This window comes from Aedes albopictus, chromosome 2 (assembly GCF_035046485.1).
Source record: "Aedes albopictus strain Foshan chromosome 2, AalbF5, whole genome shotgun sequence".
Classification (NCBI taxonomy): Eukaryota; Metazoa; Arthropoda; class Insecta; order Diptera; family Culicidae; genus Aedes; species Aedes albopictus.
In genome coordinates, this window is record NC_085137.1 from 514,954,971 (window position 1) to 514,974,473 (window position 19,503).

General features: G+C 39.9%; 2 protein-coding genes across 2 annotated transcripts in view; both read right to left on the bottom strand.

The window, feature by feature from the left end:
• LOC109411467 (death-associated inhibitor of apoptosis 1) overlaps nucleotides 1-14,241 on the bottom strand; it is a 78,211-nt gene extending 63,970 nt beyond the window's left edge. Inside the window, exon 1 of the mRNA XM_019684995.3 lies at nucleotides 14,029-14,241. The gene's annotated coding sequence lies outside the window, so the exon portion shown is untranslated. The remainder of the gene's footprint in view (nucleotides 1-14,028) is intronic.
• An 845-nt stretch (nucleotides 14,242-15,086) lies between these two features.
• LOC109409721 (protein KRI1 homolog) lies at nucleotides 15,087-17,937 on the bottom strand. Its single transcript, XM_019683212.3, has 4 exons — nucleotides 17,673-17,937; nucleotides 16,126-17,609; nucleotides 15,876-16,051; nucleotides 15,087-15,816 (listed from the first exon to the last, which is right to left on the bottom strand). Exons 1-4 carry the CDS (start codon nucleotides 17,797-17,799, stop codon nucleotides 15,150-15,152), a joined length of 2,454 nt encoding a protein of 817 aa, XP_019538757.2. The 5' UTR covers nucleotides 17,800-17,937; the 3' UTR covers nucleotides 15,087-15,149.
• Between the last annotated feature and the right edge of the window lie 1,566 nt (nucleotides 17,938-19,503).

Consider the following 19,503-nt stretch of genomic DNA (forward strand, 5'->3'; position numbering starts at 1 on the left):
GGTACCACAACCTGTCACAAATCCTATAATACTTTTATTAGGATTTGTAACGATCATCAAAACCTTCTCAAATCCAACCGACTTGGAACTATTGCTTGGGAATAGACTCTACTGAGCCCCGGCGGTTCCTCCTGTTTATCGAGCATGTCTGATGCATATGATCAGCCATACTCCATCTGCAGCAGCCGGTTCGTGATGAACCGTTGGAGGCGCATTAAAGTGTTTAAAAGGTGATACAGGGGATAGACAAAATGATCGGGACAGGCAAAATTTTCACTTTCCAAAAAATGTTCAACTAGCTGTAACTTTTCGAAAAGTGCATCATATATTCTCAAATTTCCACTGTAAGTTCTTCAACTAGTTGTGTATCAGTGGACAAAATTTGGAAAATATCGGCCAATTCTTCACGAAGTTATAAAGATTCTTGAAAAAGATAAAATTATTCGATAGCCAATTTTGAGCTGTTATACCTCCGGATTCAATGAACCGATTGCAATGAAATTTTGTCCATTCATAACTTATATAATAAACTCAGGAAAACATTTGACTAAACTTGAAATTTTTAACAAGCGAAAAAGTTATAGCGATTTTATTTTTTTCACGATTTTTTAGTAAATTGGTCTATTTTTAATATGCATCCCATTACTTTTTCAATTTATTGGCGGCTATGTTGTTACTTTCCTTCAAAACGCATTTATATATAAGTCAATTAGAGGGAAACTAAATGAACTATAATTTGCATCTTAAATTTTGAAACGATGTTGATGTTTTGGATAATTTGGTGTTTTATTAGAAAAATAATCTAATCGTTATAATTTTCTTCCGTGTTAAGAATATTAAGTTAAGTCAATGGTTTTTCATAGCTCATTATATAAGTCATTAATGGTCAAAAATTCATTACATTCGGTCAATTGAATCCGGAGATATAACAGCTCAAAGTTGACTATCTGATAATTTTACCATTATCAAAAATCTTTATAACTTTGTGAAGAATTGTTCGATCTTTTCCAAATTTTGTTCACTAATACACAACTAGTTGAAGAACTTGCAGTAAAAAATTGAGAATATTTGATGCACTTTTTGAAAAGTTACAGCTAACTGAACATTTTTTGAAAAGTGAAAATTTTGCCTGTCCCGATCATTTTGTCTATCCCCTGTATGTTTCACTAAAGAACTCTATATTACAATAATCAAAATGAAACTCCTTCACTTTAATACCGTCAACCCCTGCGAACTTGGCCAGGGCGTATTTAACCACTGCCATGTTCTAGTCCAAATCAGTATTAATCCATTAGTATTAGAGTATCAATATAATTTTTGTGTCGAAGTATCCGTCCATATCGTATCGTGTTACAAGTCCCGCGTCCGTTGTAATAGTTCCGTCCTCGAAATACAGTTACTGTGTTAAGTTAAGTACTTGTGGAGTAAATCAGACAGTCCAACCAAGTTCCGTGTAAACCAGACCCGATTATTTCGACCAATAAACGAAGTATTCAGACAGACCGCGTAATATTCAGTGATTATCAATTGTGGAACTCCAGTGATTAATCAGATACCGACAGATCAGTACAGACGCTCTTATGTGCGCGAACAGCGGTTTTCCTACTTATTGTTTTGCCGACGACTACCTAACATTGTTAGTTGGTATGTGCAACAGCACCCTTTTCGACCTGATACTAAGCGCCCTGCAGGTAATTGAGGATTTGTGTCGCCAATATGGCCTTTCGGTTGATCCGAGTAAAACATCTATTGTTCTTTATACGGAAGGGCGAAACTGTAATGGTGTTCCACCTTTGCGTCTCTTTGTTTCTGAAATCGATGTGACTGAACAGGTAAAGTACGTTGGAGTCATTATTGATTCCAAGCTTTCCTGGACACCTCATATTGAGTTCAGAATCAAGAAAGCTTGTATGGCCTTCGGGCAATGCCGGCGAACCTTTGGTACAACTTGGGGTCTAAAACCCAAGTATATCACATGGATTTACACAACTGCTGGGCGAAATGAGAACGATCCAATCAAAGTTAGGCCATCTCCAAAGGTTGTGCTTCATGGCGATGCCTGGAGCGTTCTTTTCAACTCCCACGGCAGCGCTCGAAGTTCTTTTTGACGTTGCCCCACTACACATTCATCTCAAACAAGAAGCACTTACCGTATACGAGTACTCGGTCTACTATAGGAAACTCCTGTGAACCGCACATCAACACACCTCGTTGTTTCCACTTTTGGTGCATTGGGACAAAATTTTCCTTGCTCCAAGTGATCCTACAATTGCTTGTAATTTCTCATATAGGACATTTTCCACGAAATTCCCTTCCCGGGAAGAGTGGACATCTGGATATCTGGAAAGAAGTATTTCAGACGGCATCGTATGTTATACTGATGGCCCCCTTTTCAAAGGTCGAGCAGGTGCTGGTGTTTATTCTCGTGAGCAAAGGCTGTATCAGTCTTACTCACGTGGTAGACACTGCACCATTTTTCGGGCCGAAATCTTTGCTCTTATGTGCGGAGTGCAATCAGCACTTCAGCAGCACGTAATGGGCAAAGTAATATACTTCTGTTCATGTAGCCAGGCTGCTATTAAAGCACTTGCTTCGGCCAACTCTAGGTCGAAGATAGTTATCGCTTGTCGCTGTTGACCTTGTATGGGTACCTCGCCATTCTTCCATCGCTGGAAATTAAATGGCTGATGAGTTAGCTCACACTGGAGCATCACATGACTTCATTGGCCCTGAGCCAACTATTCCGATATCGAAGTGTTGGGTAAAGCTTCAGATTCACACCTGGGCTGCCACTCAACACGGACAATACTGGAATAGTTTGGAGTCATGTCGTCAAACTAAATTGTATTGTACTGAGCCATCCCCAAGGGTGGCGAAGTATCTTACAAATCTGTAAAAGCAGAATTGCAGCATGCTGGTCAAAGCATTGACTGGTCACTGCCGGCTCAGCTATCACATGGCGAATATTCATCAACCTGATTCATTTGCATGTGATAGCTGTGAATCCGATCATTATGGAATACTCGTATCATTTGATATGTAACTGTCCAGTTTTTGCGCAACTGCGTTTCCGAGTATTCGGTAAACACTTATTAAGTGAAACTGACTTCAGTAACCTGAATCTTCAGGATATTCTGTTGTTCTTAACCCGCTGTGGTAAAGAGCTATAGGCTCTCTTTCGCTTTATGCGTTATTACAGTGCCCTTTTCAGGGCGCTGTTTGAACCCATTGTGGTACGCTTATGCATTAGTACCCTCTTCCAGGGTTTTTTTTTCCTATTTCCCTACCTGCCCTTATCCTTGTTTCCTTCCCTTTCCCTCAGGTAGATGATGAAATAGGCTATTATTATGGAGATGGCAGAAATGTCCCAAATGGAGGATAACGTGCCTCTGGAGCCGGCCTTCTGATAGGGTAAAAGCTCCCTTAGTGGAGGTAGTACCAATAGTGGTGGTAGTGGCAATTTAGCACTATTTCGACCAAAAAGCTTGCAAATGGCATTTTTAATAGATGTATCATACCTAACTAATAACATCAATTCAGTTTTGTGTTCAGGATTTAGCGGAAAGCCTATTTTAAATAATTATTTTCCTTAACTTTTTTGCTTCTTTGCACCTATAGTGGTGGTAGTGTTCCTATAATGGTGGGTTCCATAAGATTTCAATGGGATGCGCCACTATAGGAACCAATGTTAAATTTTACCTCCACAATAGGAACGGTGTACCTATAGTTGGTGCAAGTAATTTATCAGCAAAAACTGAAATAAACAATGGTTTTAACATTTTTTCTAACAAATGTAAGTGAAAAGCTACCGATTAACGTCTTCAGACTTTTTATTTTGTGGTGTTATCAATCTTATTGAATTATTTTAGTACAAGGAGCCACTAATAGCACCATTATTGGTACATTTACCCTACCAGATACATTTATCGCAAATAGAGTGTCAAAATTCAAGGTCTGTCAGGTGGATGCCATTGTTTGGAGACACGTAAACTGCCTGTGATCGCATATCAGTCCCATATTTGCTGGATTTCCTATTCATATGGGACAGTTATACGATCATAGGCAGTAAAGAGATACGTTCGATGTTCTGCACCGTCGAACTGCTTTCTGGTTGAAACTGATGGATCTACTCAAGTTGCCGCGAAACCAGAGGACGAAAACGGAATTTCTAACAATCACCGAGAAGAAAAGCGCCAAACAAGTTCTCATTCGCCGAGTTCAAATGGAGTCGTTCCCGGAAGAATGGAAAGCTTTATCCAAGAGGTTATCTGTATCCTCGAAATCGTCGTTAACGTGGTTCTGTCCCTATATTTCCCAGGAGTTTGGACTTTTGCGTATCGGAGAAAGGCTTAACCAGTCCCAGGAGCCGGAGGATGAGAAGCACCCACCAATTCTGCTAGCCCATCACATCTTTACCAGGAAACTTGTTCAATCCTATCATGAGAGATTGTTGCATGCTGCACCACAGTTGTTGGCAACTATGATACTTAAATACTGGCCGTTAGGAGAGAGAAGCCTTGCACGTCAATTGGTCCACAATTGCCTTAGATACTACCGATCGAAACCATCGACCGTTCAACAATGTATGAGAGATTTTCCGCAGTCGAGAGTGACAGTTCGAGACCCAAATGTCGGGGTGTATGCGAGCCTACCAACCAAGCTTATACAGAATTCAGGTGGTGAATACAGTCGTTCTTGTGGACTGAATTGTAGCGTACACAGTCCCGACACGGGGTTAATCCTTCCACAATAGCGATCTTCTTTCACACCGTTCAAAATTAGGACACACGCGACGTACAGTAACTATTTTTTGGCCTACCTAGGAAGACCTGGGGTACCCCGGCGGAACCTGTAGTAAGGACGTTTCAGGTAGGGACGATTCCGGTTTTGCTGAAAAGTGCACCATGCGACAGCTCATTCTTCATAATTTCGTTTGTATAGGCTAACCATTACCATGAAAAAAGTCATTTGAGAGGCACCTATAAATGTAGGCAAATACTGGTTTTAGTATTCTTTATATACTTTAGTATTAGTTCTATAGAACGAGCATATTTGGGGAAAAGAAATCATCAAAAACTTGTGCGGATTTTTCAAAGAACTTTTGCTAGAATGTATACTGCCCCCACTCGCATAACAGTCCCATTTGCAAAAAGTAGGAATTGGGTTCTTTAGGGGTATCCGGATTATTTCATAATCGGATTCTCCGCCCAAAAATTATTCGAAATCCAAAATTCCATAATTTTTGGAGTCCGGGAACTATTTTTAAAATGCATTTAAAGTTTGTATGGGGAATTTTTTTTGTTCGGGTCGAACTGTCACTTTATCGATTGAACTGTCATTCTATCCACGAAAATTAAAATTGTTTTGTTAATTTAACCATCAAAACAAAGGTATTGGAATCCAATAAAATCACGTTATGCTCCGAAAAATGAGCTCTTTCGATTAGGCTATAGAAAAAAGCAATATTTTATTCACTAAACAACCCAATTGAGAAAACGGCATTTGAAGTTTGAAAACTTGTTTCCATATAAAACTTTGAAAAATCGCCAAAATTTGAAAAATATTTCGATCATCTCGAAACTTTCACAGATTGCTTTGCACATGAATATATAACTGTAAAAAATATTACAATCACTACAAAGTTGTTCATTTTATGTTACGTAACACAAAAATCCATGATGGGACTGTTATGCGGGTACTTATGATATGGGATGCTCATAACTTGGTATTTTTTTCACACATTGACATAAAACTTCGTATTTTTACCCTTCTTACACCCATAAGAAGGGTATAAATACCGCTTGGAAAACCGACTTTCGATCCGAGGCCCGCAGGGCCGAGTCACATATACCAATCAACTCAGCTCGACGAATTGAGCAAATGTCTGTATGTGCGTGTGTGTGTATGTATGTTACAAAAAAATGTCACTCACGGTTCTCAGCCGTCTGTTGACCGATTTGAGTTCTCTTGGAAGCAAATGAAAGCTACTACATCCTAGTAGAACGCTATTGAATTTTATTTTGATTGGACGTTCGGTTACCGAGATATCTTTCAAAGAGTGCTAGGAAGTAGTACAACTTAATTATTTTAGATATTTTTGACAAAGTGTATCACCATAAATTTCTCAGCCGTCTATCCACCGATTTGGGTTCTTAAGGCCCCAAACGAAAGCTACTACATCCTAGTAGAACGCTATTGAATTTTTTTTTGATTGGACGTTCGGTTACCGCAATATCTTTCAAAGAGTGCTAGGGAGTAGTACAACTTAATTATTTTAGATATTTTTGACAAAGTGTATCACCATAAATTTCTCAGCCGTCTATCAACCGATTCGGGTTCTTAAGGCCCGAAACGAAAGCTACTGCACCCTAGAAGAACGCTTTTGAATTTCATTCCGATTGGACATTTTGTAACCGAGATATCTTTCGGGGAGTACTTTGGAGTAATACAACTTAACTTTTTAAGAGGTCTTTGACAAAATGCTTCATAATAAATGAATCAGCCGTGTGTCAATCGATTTGAGTTCTCTCAGCATCAAATGAAAGCTACAAATTACAAATACACAGGAATTTTATGGAAACTAACAATATGTTAAATGAAAGCTTTGAAGAACCAGACAGCCAAAATAACTAGCTAATGCCAAAACTGATTAACTTAGTAGATATATCATTTTTGTCGTTTTTACACCATAACCATGAATACCAAGTACTTCGGAGCTAATTTAATTGACTGATTTAGACAAAGTGTATCTCGCTGATTTTCTTACCCATTTGTTAATCGATTCAAGATCTTTTAGCAGTTAATAAAAGATACAAAATTCCAGAATATGTAAGCTATTTTTTAAACATTCCATACAAGACTCTAGGAAGTGTCTGGCATTTCTGGTAGTTTAGTCCATGGTCCATGATGCTATTTTAGAAACCAATCCACTAGATGCCAAATCCACAATATTTCCTAGAACTTTTGGTCAATTCCACAAAACAAATATGTTAAATACAAATAATACTACAATAATTTTAATAAGTCTAAGAAGGGTTCTGTGCACCATAGGTGGATTAAATCGGGTTTTTATTGTTGTTTTTGGAAGTACATCAAAAATGATGACTATTCATAACGTTAACTCAAAAGTGATGAAAAGTCAAATGGGACTGTTATGCGAGTGGGGGCAGTATATACCTATGAACTATTTCCCCAGGAATTTTATTTGCTGGAAATAATTCCTAAATGTGGGGTAACGGTCGAAAGAAAACATTAGTTTGAATTTAAGCCAAAATCAAACAGATTCAGAGGATGTTACACATAATGATTATGTTAGTGTGATCGTAAAATCCTCCATTGTCCGTTAAAATACCCACAAAGCCATTGCTGACTGAAAAATTGATGGAAATAACTGATTTCTGAAGCATCAGTTTTCACTGTTTTGAACACCTCAATACATTTTGGACCCTCGTAAGTATATATTTTGGACACCCGGTGTTTAAACCTATTCAGAAACTGTTTCGAAGTATCCACCACTTGGGTATGCTAGATCACATTCACTAAGTTATGACTGACAAAGGCTAATAAGAACTTCGCGTGTTTATTACACAAGAATGATATTGTCGCGCTTATCTTTTATTAGAGTCCGGTGGCGATCGTACGCCCGCAAGTCATACAGCCGCAGTGACACTCGCAAGGCAAGAAAATATGCTCCCGCCCAAACAAAAGGGAATAGAAACAGAATTAGCACCTATGTCGATCGTTTCGGTCGTGTCAAATTTGATCTGTACGTACGTTCCTACTGTTGCGCATAATTGCGCTCTTTAGATTTCAATATTTCAATTACATGCACACCCTAGGAGCTTCCTATATGACAATGCTTGACGGCTGATGACAAAAGACAATGTAATTAAATTATTTAGTGAGGAGGTCACGGTTGGACACCAGATAGATATTTCCACTATAATTACACCGAATTTGTAAGTTTCATTTTATATTTATTGTAATATTATTTAAGGCTTTTTACGGTATCATCAGCATCGGCAGCCATGTTGGATATGTGACTCGAAATTTCAAAGTTTTAATTCTCTGCAACCAAAGCGAAAATTCGTATGAAAAAGTATCATCCTATTTGCTCACTCGCAGTGACTGCAATAATACTTTTTCTGCTGCATTGCTGCAAAATTGACAGATTTTTATCACTTCAAAAACGCGAGGCAAACAATCATTGAAAAGCAAAAAGCCAATGATTCGTTTGAACACCTTGACTGAATAAATCATACTTGCAGCTTTGTAGCAGGTCCGTCCAATAGCAATCATGTGTTTGCTTTATAGTTATCTGCTAAAAGAGTCGGTGCAGCCAATGCCTCTTCGCAACACCTACGGTTTTCACAAAACAAAATCCTTGCAATTTTGAATTTAATGTTGAACAAATCGACACTGATACTTCATTAGGGCCTGACATTTTCGATTTCTCTTCATCGATCCTCTCTTTGTGTTATTACAGAATGTGTATCGAGTTTTCCCAAACTTTTTTGGTTGTAATTTGAAGAAGATGACTACATCTTGCTATAGAAACAGAAAGAATAATGATTTTGTTCGTTTTGATCAAGTTATTAGCGAAAGATAGAGTTGACGAAGGGAAGGGCCCATATAGCCGAGGCGGTAAACGCACGGGTATTCATCATGACCATGCTGAGGGTGACGGGTTCGATTCCCGGTCGGTCCAGGATCTTTTCGTAAAGGAAATATCCTTGACTTCCTTGGGCATAGAGTATCTTCGTGCCTGCCACACGATATACGCATGCAAAATGGTCATTGGCAGAGGAAGCTCTCAGTTAATAACTGTGGAAGTGCTCATTGAACACTAAGCTGAGAAGCAGGCTTTGTCCCAATGAGGACGTTACGCCAAGAAGAGAGAGAGAGAGAGTTGACGAAGAGAAATCGATCAAGTCAGTTAGGCCCTTATGAAAAATCATTGTCGAAATACAAGTCTCGTTTAAGGCTCAAGCATCCGTCATAATTTTTCGGAAAATAAAAAGCAGTTTGCTCGCAGTAAATCAAAACATCGACCGTGAAAATATATTCACTGCATTCTACTCCTCATGTGGAGTACAGACGTACCTCGATAGTACGTACCCTCGATAGTGCGTACCCTCGATAGTACGTACCCTCGATAGTACGTACACCAAAATTAAGTTAGTTTTTAATCTACAAAAATGAGTTCGAATCATTAGTAGACGTATAGCAGAGACTCCGATACTATGAATTTGTATTATGCAGACTCCTATAACACGGATTTTCAGTATTAAACAGTTTTAAAATGTAGCGAAATGAAAGGCATGAACGAGTACGTTTGATGTAATGATTGCAGTATTCTTCGCTTTACAGAGATATTTTCTCCCTGGCATCATCATTCTGGCGTTACATCCCTACTGGGGAGGACTGCTTCTCAGCTTAGTAGTCTATAAGCACTTGCACAGTTATTAAATAAACGCTTTCTTTACCAATAGAACGTTGTAATAAAATAAAAAGGCACATGATGGTTCTATTTTGCGTGGTAATAAAAACAATTACTTTCTCGGCGAACATTGCTCTGCAAAACATGAATCAAACCCATCAAGGTACTTATCCAAACCATTGATTTCAGTTCACTTACTTGTTATTTTTGTTCCGTTTTCCAACAATTAACGTTTTTTTTTGCGAAACGTGTAACATATTTGACAGTTCTTCATGAATTCGGAAATTTAAACAACTTCGAGTACCGTAGGGCACTTAGCCGCGGCAGCTAAGGAAAAGGTTCTTAGTTTTTGACGTTGCATGGCTTTGTTATTTACGATTCGGACTTAAAAAATCGTCAGATCTCGCATTAGTGGTTGGATTTAATTCAAAATGGGGGGTATGCGTGTGTGTGCTGTTTATAACTTGATGGTGGCTTGGTGGCTCACCTCATGGAGTTCCTTCTAGGATTCCACAAGAATTCCATCCGGGACTTCCCTCGTGGTTTGTCCACAAATTTGTTGTAGACTTTTTTTCTGGGATTCCGTGTGCTCTTAATGAAATTCTTCCGGAAGTTTATTTTGGATTCCTTCAGAAGTTCCCTCTGGGGTTTTCCCAGGAGTTTTTTTTCTAAGAGGTTCCGCCTGGAGTTCCGTCAAAAACTCTTTCCAGAATTGTTCCAGGAAGTTCTCCGGGATTCTTTCAGAGATTAATGGATTTCTGTAGAAATTATTTCCTTCAGCATTACTCCTTCTAGGATTACATAAGTAATTTTTCCTGAAACTCTTCCAGGTATTCCTTCCGTGGTTTCTCCACAAACTTATTCTAGAATTCCTTTAAGAGGGAGCTATAACTAAGTTGCTTTTTCCTGTGTTTATTCAAGTAAATCCTATAGAAACTACATAAGGAATTCCAAAAACAAAATACTCCAAAAAATTCATAATGAACTCCAGGAGGATTTCTATTACAAACATCTGAAAAAATTCCAGAAGGGTCTGCAGGAATTCCTGATGGAGCTCTTGGTAGAAACCAAAAAAGAGTTCCTAGATGATTCCTGGAAAAAGTTCTCGAAGAAATCCCGGAATCAGTTTCTGAAAGAATTCCTAGAAGAAGCTCTAAGAGGAATTCCGGAAGAAGTTCCTGAAAAGTAATTCCTGACAGTCACCAAGAAGAAATTCCCGGAGGAATCCCGGAAGGAATTTCCGATAGAATCCTGGAAAGATTATCTGGTGAAATTATTGTAGGAATCCCAGAAGGAATACTTGAATCAGAAGAAGCTCCCGAAAAAAAGAAAGAAGAAGTTCCTGGAGGGATCTCGGAGAACCTTTGAATACTGAATGAAGTTCTTGTCAGGGATCTTGTAGGATTTCTTGAAAGGTTTGATAAGGAATTCCTGAAAAATTTCTAGAAGATACTCCGGGAAGAACCTCGTATGAAATTCCAGGAATAAATCCTTACAGATTGTTGCAAGGAGATTTTGAAGGAATCTCGGTAAGAATTTCTGATCAGTGTTGGTAAAAACTTAAATGCTCAAATCTCATGGTTGAGTTGTTTCACGCGCGATTCTTGACTCGCCAAACTCATCGCCGAAATATCATGCATGAGTTGACTCACGATTTCACTCATTGCTTTATTTCTTGGTGTTCTTATTATTTACATCGAAGTTTTTTGGATTGTATGATAGAACAACAGCAAATCTAGCGTACAACAATATTGAATGCCGTTTAAATTGATTTGTATTCGTTTTACAAGCAAATGAGGTTTCGTCGCTTGACTCGTGAGAGCGTCATTTTGCATGAAAATCTCGCGCGTGAGAAAATAATTCAGAATCGCGCGCGAGTTTGCTCACGCAGGAGCGGCTCATGAGTGTACTTTGAGTGTGAGCTTACCAACACTGTTTCTGATACAATTTCCGAAAGAACTCCTAGAGAAATTCTGGGTGAAGTTGCTAGAATTTCCAGGAATACCATCTGGAAGGTCAAAAAAATAAATCCAGAGACATCCTAAAAGAAACTATTTGGAGAATCTCGGATGAAAATCCTGGAGGATTCCGGGGACTTCTTGAGAAATTCTAGAAGAAATCTCTTGAAGTCCGAACGTAAATAAAAAGGTCACAAAACATCGAAAACTTAGAAAAAAAAATCTTTAGCAACCGCGGCTTGCATTGTCCTATAGGCTGTACCAATTCAATTGTTTCGGAGTGAACCGGAATTGTGGGATTTCGCTTTCTCGCTTGCTTTAGGGATTTCTTCAAGTTTCAAGTTTCTTCCAGTTCCGAAATTCCTCTAGGTGTTGGATCCGAGATTTCTCCAGGAATTCTTTCTGGAATTCCTTAGGGATTCTTCCAGGAGTTTCTTCTGCGATTCCTAATGAGATTCCAGGGTCTCTTTCAAAGATTAATCCAGAGATTCCTTCCGATACTTTATCAAGTATTTCTTCTGTAATACTTTTGGGACTTCCAGAATTTCTTCAGGAATTTCTTCCTGAATACCTCCAGGAATTTCGTTCCGGGATTTCTCCATGAGTTCATTCCAAGATTCCTCCAGAAATTCATTCCGAGATACCTGCAGGAATTCTTTCTAAGATTCATCAAATATTTTTTCCTTGAATTCCTCCAAGAGTTCCGGGATTCCTCCAAGAGCTCCGGGATACCTCTTGGAATCCCTTCTCGAAAAAAAAATAAGCTCTTGGAGGTGTACTAGAAAGAGCAATGTTCAAAAGATTTTGAAAATATCACGGCAATAAATATTGCAGGAGAAAATACTTCTAGAATGTTGCTATAACAAGATATAACTGATCTAGATCGATTTAATTATACCTAGACCAGTTTGGATGGTTCTAAAAGATAATTCCAATAAAACCAATATAAGTTCCCAGAGACGAGATGCCTCTACGAAGCATTCCCAGAGCACAAAAAGATTTTTCCAATAAAGATAGGATCCTAAACAAGCAAAATTACGTAATTAATAAACGGACCCTTAGGCCACATGTAATTTTTTGGCAATCCTGACGTTCTAGAAATAACATTCTTTGATTTGAAAATGAAATTTGAAATAAAAATTTGTGATTCGATAGTACGTACGTTTCGATAGTACGTACACTAAACGAAGCGGTGGTGTACGTACTATCGAGGTATGCCTGTACAGTGAATATATTTTCATAGCAAAGACTTTTGTTTTGAGCGAAAAAACTGCTTTCAAATGTTTGATGATGACGATTTGTTCAACGTTAACTGGTGACAATAATTTTCAAAGCTTGAAACACTGTGATGTGAAAAATAAATATCGTCGGAATCTGAACAGGTGGATTTTCATATTGATTCAGATGAAGATATGTGCCAATATGAGTTAGACAGTGAAGAAGATTGTGTCCAAGAGCATCGCTTATGATGATGATGAAATCCTGTTTGAAAACAGAACAGGGGATTTTAATTTCGTTGACAAAGCAGCCTTCAAGCTTGCCGGGAAATGTAGTGGATTCCAAGTGTGTTTTGCGGACGACATGGACATTATCGCTAGAACATTTGAAACGGTGGCAGAACTGTTCAACCGCCTGAAACGCGAAGCAGCAAGCCAGGAACATTAATAATAAAATAATTTTATTTAATCATTCAATTTATATTTCAATTAAATAATTTAACTTGTTGGCTGGAATTGACTACCACTACAGTATACCATTTTCCACATGCATCGGATCGCTTCGTAGTCTTCGACAAAGTTTTCCGACACATCCTAAGCTATACTTTTACATTATCGGATATGTTTATAATATAAGACAGTTTTGAGCAACTTTCAAGAAAAATACAGAAATATGTTTTCCAATATAAAAACCCATACAAACTTTAATCGCGATACGCAAAATGTAGGCTAAACCAACCATACGCAAATTTTACAGTTGTTTGGGATCTCAAATAGCATCTAAAAAATCTTTGAATCAGATAAATTGGGTTCTTTAGGGGTATCCGGATTATCTGAGATTCGGATTCTCCGCCCGAAAATTAGTCGAAATCCAAAATTTCATAATTTTTGGAGTCCGGGAACTATTTTTAAAATGCATTTAAAGTTTGTATGGGGAAATTTTTTTGTTCGGGTCGAACTGTCATTTTATCAATTGAACTGTCATTCTATCCACGAAAATTAAAACTGTTTTGTTAATTTAACCATCAAAACAAAGGTATTTGAATCCAATAAAATCACGTTATACTCAGAAAAATTAGCTCTTTCGATTAGGCTACAGAAAATAGTAATATTTTATTCACTAAACAACCCAATTTTATATTTTTACATACAACGTTAGCCCACCCTAATGATTATGAAGGTCTAAGTATGTATGTTTGCAAAACTCTGGCAACACTGGACTATATTGGATCTCACACGCACACTAATGCAACGCAAAAAAGCTGCCCAAATAAAGCTACAAGGTTTCCTGCTTTGCCCCGCGTTGTCGTGGATACTGCTGGTGAGTTCATTGTGTGATTCCACCGTGGAATTCCACGAACTATAAATCTCCCCCTTGTGTGCAAAGAAGGCAAAAAAGCCTCGTTTCACTTACCTTGAGCCTTTGAGAAACACCTCCGTAGCGCGCGCCTAGTCGTTAACGATGATGGACGGGGGCTTGCGAATCCATTTTCCAACTGTTTGACGATCGGAAATACGATGGAAAACTCACGAAAACTGTTTTTTCACGACGGGGAAAAACACCTTTCACAAAACTAGACCGACCACACAACGTTCGACACGACGTCCACGACACAAGACTCACAAGCTAACTCGCTAACTCGACTCGAATCTTTCTCACCAACAAAGCTTGAACGTGAACGACCTCACGATGATCTCAGCAGAAAAAAGCTCAGTAGTGCTGTCAGTCGTCAGCTGGCTGCGTACTGTCTCTTAATGACCTTTTCACTATAGGGTGGATCCTCAAAAACAAAGTTGCTATTCAAAAAAAATCAAAAAGAAACCTAATAGACCATCATATACAATGGACCGTATACTGTTCGAATTGTATCCCGAAAGGGTGGTCGAGCACTTCGTATGGTTTCGTATATGCGGGAATGCTTACATGTTTCGCCTTACTTAAGTTCGTAAAAACAATGAGAAGAGGACGATGAGGACATATTTTTGCATAAGGCGCCATCCACAAATTACGTAACGCTCGAGGGGGAGGGAGGGGAGGATTGTCGAGCGTTACAGTCCATACTAAAAATTTCGAAGTTTCATACAAAAAAGCGTTACGAAGGGGAGAGGGGGTCGAAAAATGCCGATTTTAGCGTTACGTAACAAATGGATGCTGCCCAGAAATAGCAATCGTTTAATAAATTGAAGAATTTGAAAGTTTTATATATTGCACATTTCCCACTGCACTAAAACTGCGATTTTGCATCGAATCGTGTCGGTGTCTTCTGCGTACTTATTCACCATCTTAAAAATGAATAAGTGCGCAGAAGACGCCAACATGATTCGATGCAAAATCGCAGTCTTATTCATGATCCCGCACTTATGCTAGCTGCGAAAGAGGTCCAGTAGAGTGAGGAATTCGTAATACAATGAAAGCTCGGACGTACTGGAGAATACTTTCAAAAGGTATGTTATTAATAGTTTAACTATCTGGTTGAACATTTAAAACACATTTTTATTTACAGAGCAATTTTACATTTAGACCAAGCGGGATGGTTAAGATTTCCCGAAATTCCGCTTCTTATTCTTCCAATGTTGATTTTTATACTTTCCTCCTTTATGGCTAAACTTTCCATTCTGGCCATGATGCCTGTTTTCATGCTGCTCCCCAGCAGAAGCCGCTTGTTGGCTCTGACTGCCACCGCCATATTTCAGCTTGTTGTGGAACTTTTTCGGGTTGATACCGAACGCCCGCAGTCGACTATCGGTGACGTTCGACGGCGCTTGCTGGCTCGCGCTGAAATGGCCCTGTTTGCGCTCTTTGTTGAACTTTTTAGGTTTCTTCTCCGGATGTGGTACGCTTTCTTGGGCTGTCTGCGGTTCATCTTTATCTCGTTTCCGTTTTTTGCCCTTTTTGTCTTCTGTTGGTGGGGTTTCTTCCGTACTGTTTAGTTCAGTTGGTTCTTCAAGGTGTTGTTCTTTACTCTTACGATTCTTTTTAGATTTCTTGGATTCTTTATTCGTGTCTAGAGTTTCAGTTGTTTCGGGGACAGCCTTCGGTTGCTCATCTCTAGTAGACTCTTGCTCAAGTACTTGTTTCTTCTTTTTCTTCTTCTTCTTTTTACCTTCTGCAGGAGCAGTCTCGACATTATCTGTGGAGTCTTCAACGTCCAGCTCAGTGATTGTGTTCACTTTCTTTTGCTTGATTTCTTCGTCTTCATCGCTGCAAGAAAAAAAACGTTTTTGTTTCTATCATCTATTACTTACTTATTCAATATTTACCTTTCACGTTCTTGTTGTTTGAACAAGCTGGGAAGAAGTTTCTTCTTTAATTCTTCATTTTGAGCTTTCCGTTTGTACACTTCGATTTCACTGAGCTCTGAATATTTTGGTCGTATTTGAACCGTCTTCTTGACACTGGCCCATCGATTCAGTTCTCGTGTGTTAGCCATCAAAATCTGCAATGAATTTGAGCATTTAATGTTGAATAATTCTATATGTTTAGGTAAACTCCAGAAGTTTTTCAACTTACCTCTTCGATGCTCAATCCAAAGTCGTTCGGTACGGTTTCCACGTACCGAAACCGACACGGAGTGTCTCCGATTATGTCTTCGTAATCGAGCTTGTAGTACTCATCTATGTACTCGCCATAGGTTTTCTCATCTTCCGGATCGAACAGAGGTTTCTCCTTCTTCAACACTTCCGCAAACTTGGACAACTTCTTGCCTTTCTTCTTCTTTTTGCCGCCGGTTGCTTCCAGTAGTTCTTCCTCCAAGTTTTTCTTATCCTGTTTCTTCTTCTGATTCTCCTCGTAATCGGCATCCATCACAAAGTCATCATCCTCGCAATACGGGCCATCGTCGTCTGCTTTCTCCTGTTCATCCGAGTCCACCTTCTCCCGATCGTAGTTCTCGATTCCAAGCTCCTCGTCCAAATCGGGAAACTCCGGCTTCTGGTCGCCTTCGTCGACTCCATAGTAATCTTCATCGAACATCCGTTGCATTCTCCGGTCATGTTCTTCCGGATCGAAATCCGATTCCAGTTCCTCCTCATTTATGTTCATGTTCTCGGTTGCTGCAATTTCTTTCAACTTTTGAATCCGATCCTTGATCTCCTGCAGCTTGATTGCTTTGAGTTCTTCCAACTCGCGCTTTTGTTGCTCCTTTTCACGCTGCTTACGTTCCTTCAACGCCTGTCGCTGCTCTTTTCGCTTGTTGCGTTCGATACGAACCGATTCCTCCACGTTTCGTGGGTATCTCTTTATAAACTCCGCATCCGGTTCCTCGAATCTGAAATTATACTGCCGTTCGTACTCCTCTTGCTTCTCCAACTCCTCCTCATCTTCCGAAGTGGCCACAATGTCGTCGTACGTGGGAACTTCGCCGGAACTGTCTACGAATCGCTTGTTCAAGATGTAATCCTTCAAAAACGCATCCTCCTTGGACAGCGACTTACTGCTCCAGAACTCCTTCAGCGGCTCCAATGGTTTCACTTCCTCAGTGGGCGCTTCCTTCGATTTTTTATCCGCCAACCACGACAAGTAATTCGCTTGATCTCGCTCCTTCTCTTCTTTGCTCTTACTCCTCTCCTTCAGCAATCCTCCTTTGCCCTCATCCTCGTCTTCATCATCCGTGTCGATCCTGCTCAGCGCTCGCTTGATCTCGTCCTTTATCTGCTCCTGCTGCTGAACCAGCGACGGCGACTCAGGCCTCGCCTGCTGCCTCGGATTCTCATCCTCGTCCTCGTACACGCCACCCTTCTCCAGAATCACCTTCCGCTCGTAATCCTTCAACGTCATTGGTTTCTCCTTCTTCTTGCGCTTCTCCAGCGCCACCTCCTCCACGGGTTTTACATTCTCGAAAAACTGCGGTTTCTCCTCGTACTTGGCCGGATCTCGCCGCTTCAGATAGGCCAGCGTCCGGAAGAACTCCTTGTCGAACTCCGGATCGACCACTTCCTCGTCCGTGGTTTCATCTTCGCTGGACGATGATTCGCCCTCGGATTCAAGATTTTTCACTGAAAATTTTCGAAAAATTAGTTCCATACCGGAAAAACTATTAAAAAAAAACAGGTACTCACATTGACCCAGAACTTCCTTCTTACGAAATTCATCGTAGTGCTTGGCGTAGCTCTTGTTGGTTTTGAACTCGATTTGTTCGCCGTCATCCTCCTGGTCCGATTCATGGAAAAGCGGAATCTTACCCATCGTGCCTGCACAAATCCTATCAATATTACGGTCAACAGCTGGTTTTTATAACAATTTCAACAAAAATAAGGGAAATCAGATTCTAAACGACGGAGCACATGTTGTTTGTGCGTGGAACTGACAGCATACATTTGTAAACAAACCTGATGACTCGACGTGAGACGTCAAAACAGGTTGACTTGACGTCTTCCCGGGAATAAAAGCTTCTTTTGGGCTGCGTACTATCGTGCACGGTTAACTTTTTTCATACACCGCTGTGGAACACCAATTTGAATCTATTGAATATTAAATATCAATCAGGATATTATCGTCGCACCACCAAATCGAAGTCGTCGCTAGAAGCACATGCGAAGTTGCAGCTGCGAAGTAAATTTGAATATATTTTTTCTGTTGCGCATCATTAAGCTAATTAAGAGCAACAATACGCACTAATCCAAATTGAGTTGCGACATTTCTAAGTAGGTTAAAAATCAATTTTCGCAAGTTCGGTCACTTTGTATTTCGACCAAAAGCATAATATCAATCCAGTTGAAAATCAGAGTTTTCGACTAGCGAAGTTGGATTTTTCGCATCGGTCCTAGCTTCGGTAGTGGTGCGCTGTTACAGTATACCAGCTCCGCTTTACGTCGGGCAAAGTACGCCGGATAGAGGGCCAGATCCGCCAGATCAGGTTTAATGTATGGATTTCAGGATGGATTTGGAGAAAATTCGATTGTTGCGTGCGGGGAAACTTCGGGTTTCAACCGCGACGGCAATATTATGGCGCCAGCACCAAACCAAATAGCGACGTTTTGACTAACGACACTTTTCGATTAGCGACACTTTTTTTCAAAAACTCAAATTCTCAAATCTCATGCTTGAGTTTTTTCATGCGCGATTCTTGACTCGCCAAACTCACCGCTGAAAAAATCATGCATGAGTTGACTCGCGATTTCACTCATTGCTTTATTTCTTGGTATTCTTATTAGTTACATCGATGTTTTTAGGATTATATGATAAAACAAAAGCAAACCTATCGTACAACAACATTGGATGTCGTTCAAATTGATTTGGATTCGTTTTACAAGCGAACGAGATTTCGGCGCTTGACTCGCGAGAGCGAGATTTTGCATGAAAATCTCGCGCGTGAGAAAATGATTCAGAATCGCGCGCGAGTTTGCTCACGCAGGAGCGGTTCATGAGTGTGCTTTGAGTGTGATTTTACCAACACTGACCTTGGTACAGTAGGGAGTATGGTTTCAATCATTATTTTCTTGGATTTCATATCTGTAGTATCCGCCGGTGACCGCATTTCGGATCGCTTCCGCTACTACGTCTTCTGGTCCAGGTAATCGCCAGAGCCGGATTCTCCGCTTCCTTATCGCAGCTGCCACCAAACACGTCTCCCCGCGCACTCCTCTCGCCCCAAAGTCCCCTCCTCGTCAGGTAGTCTCGTCTCTCTCCGTGCTCTTGTGTTAGTGCGTCACTGATCCAGACCCTACATCCCACCTTTCTTCTAAAACAAGAAAAATATGAATATTATAACACTTCATTTTACGAACCGATTCGTATCAGCTGTGGTCCCACATTCTATGAATGCAAATTCAACAGGAGGCTACGCCATACAACATGCCGAAGAATATTGTTATCATCCCTGATGTCATAAAATACCTCATAATTGAGTGCAGTCTTTCTATCTCAATTCATTCTACCGAGCCTCTTATC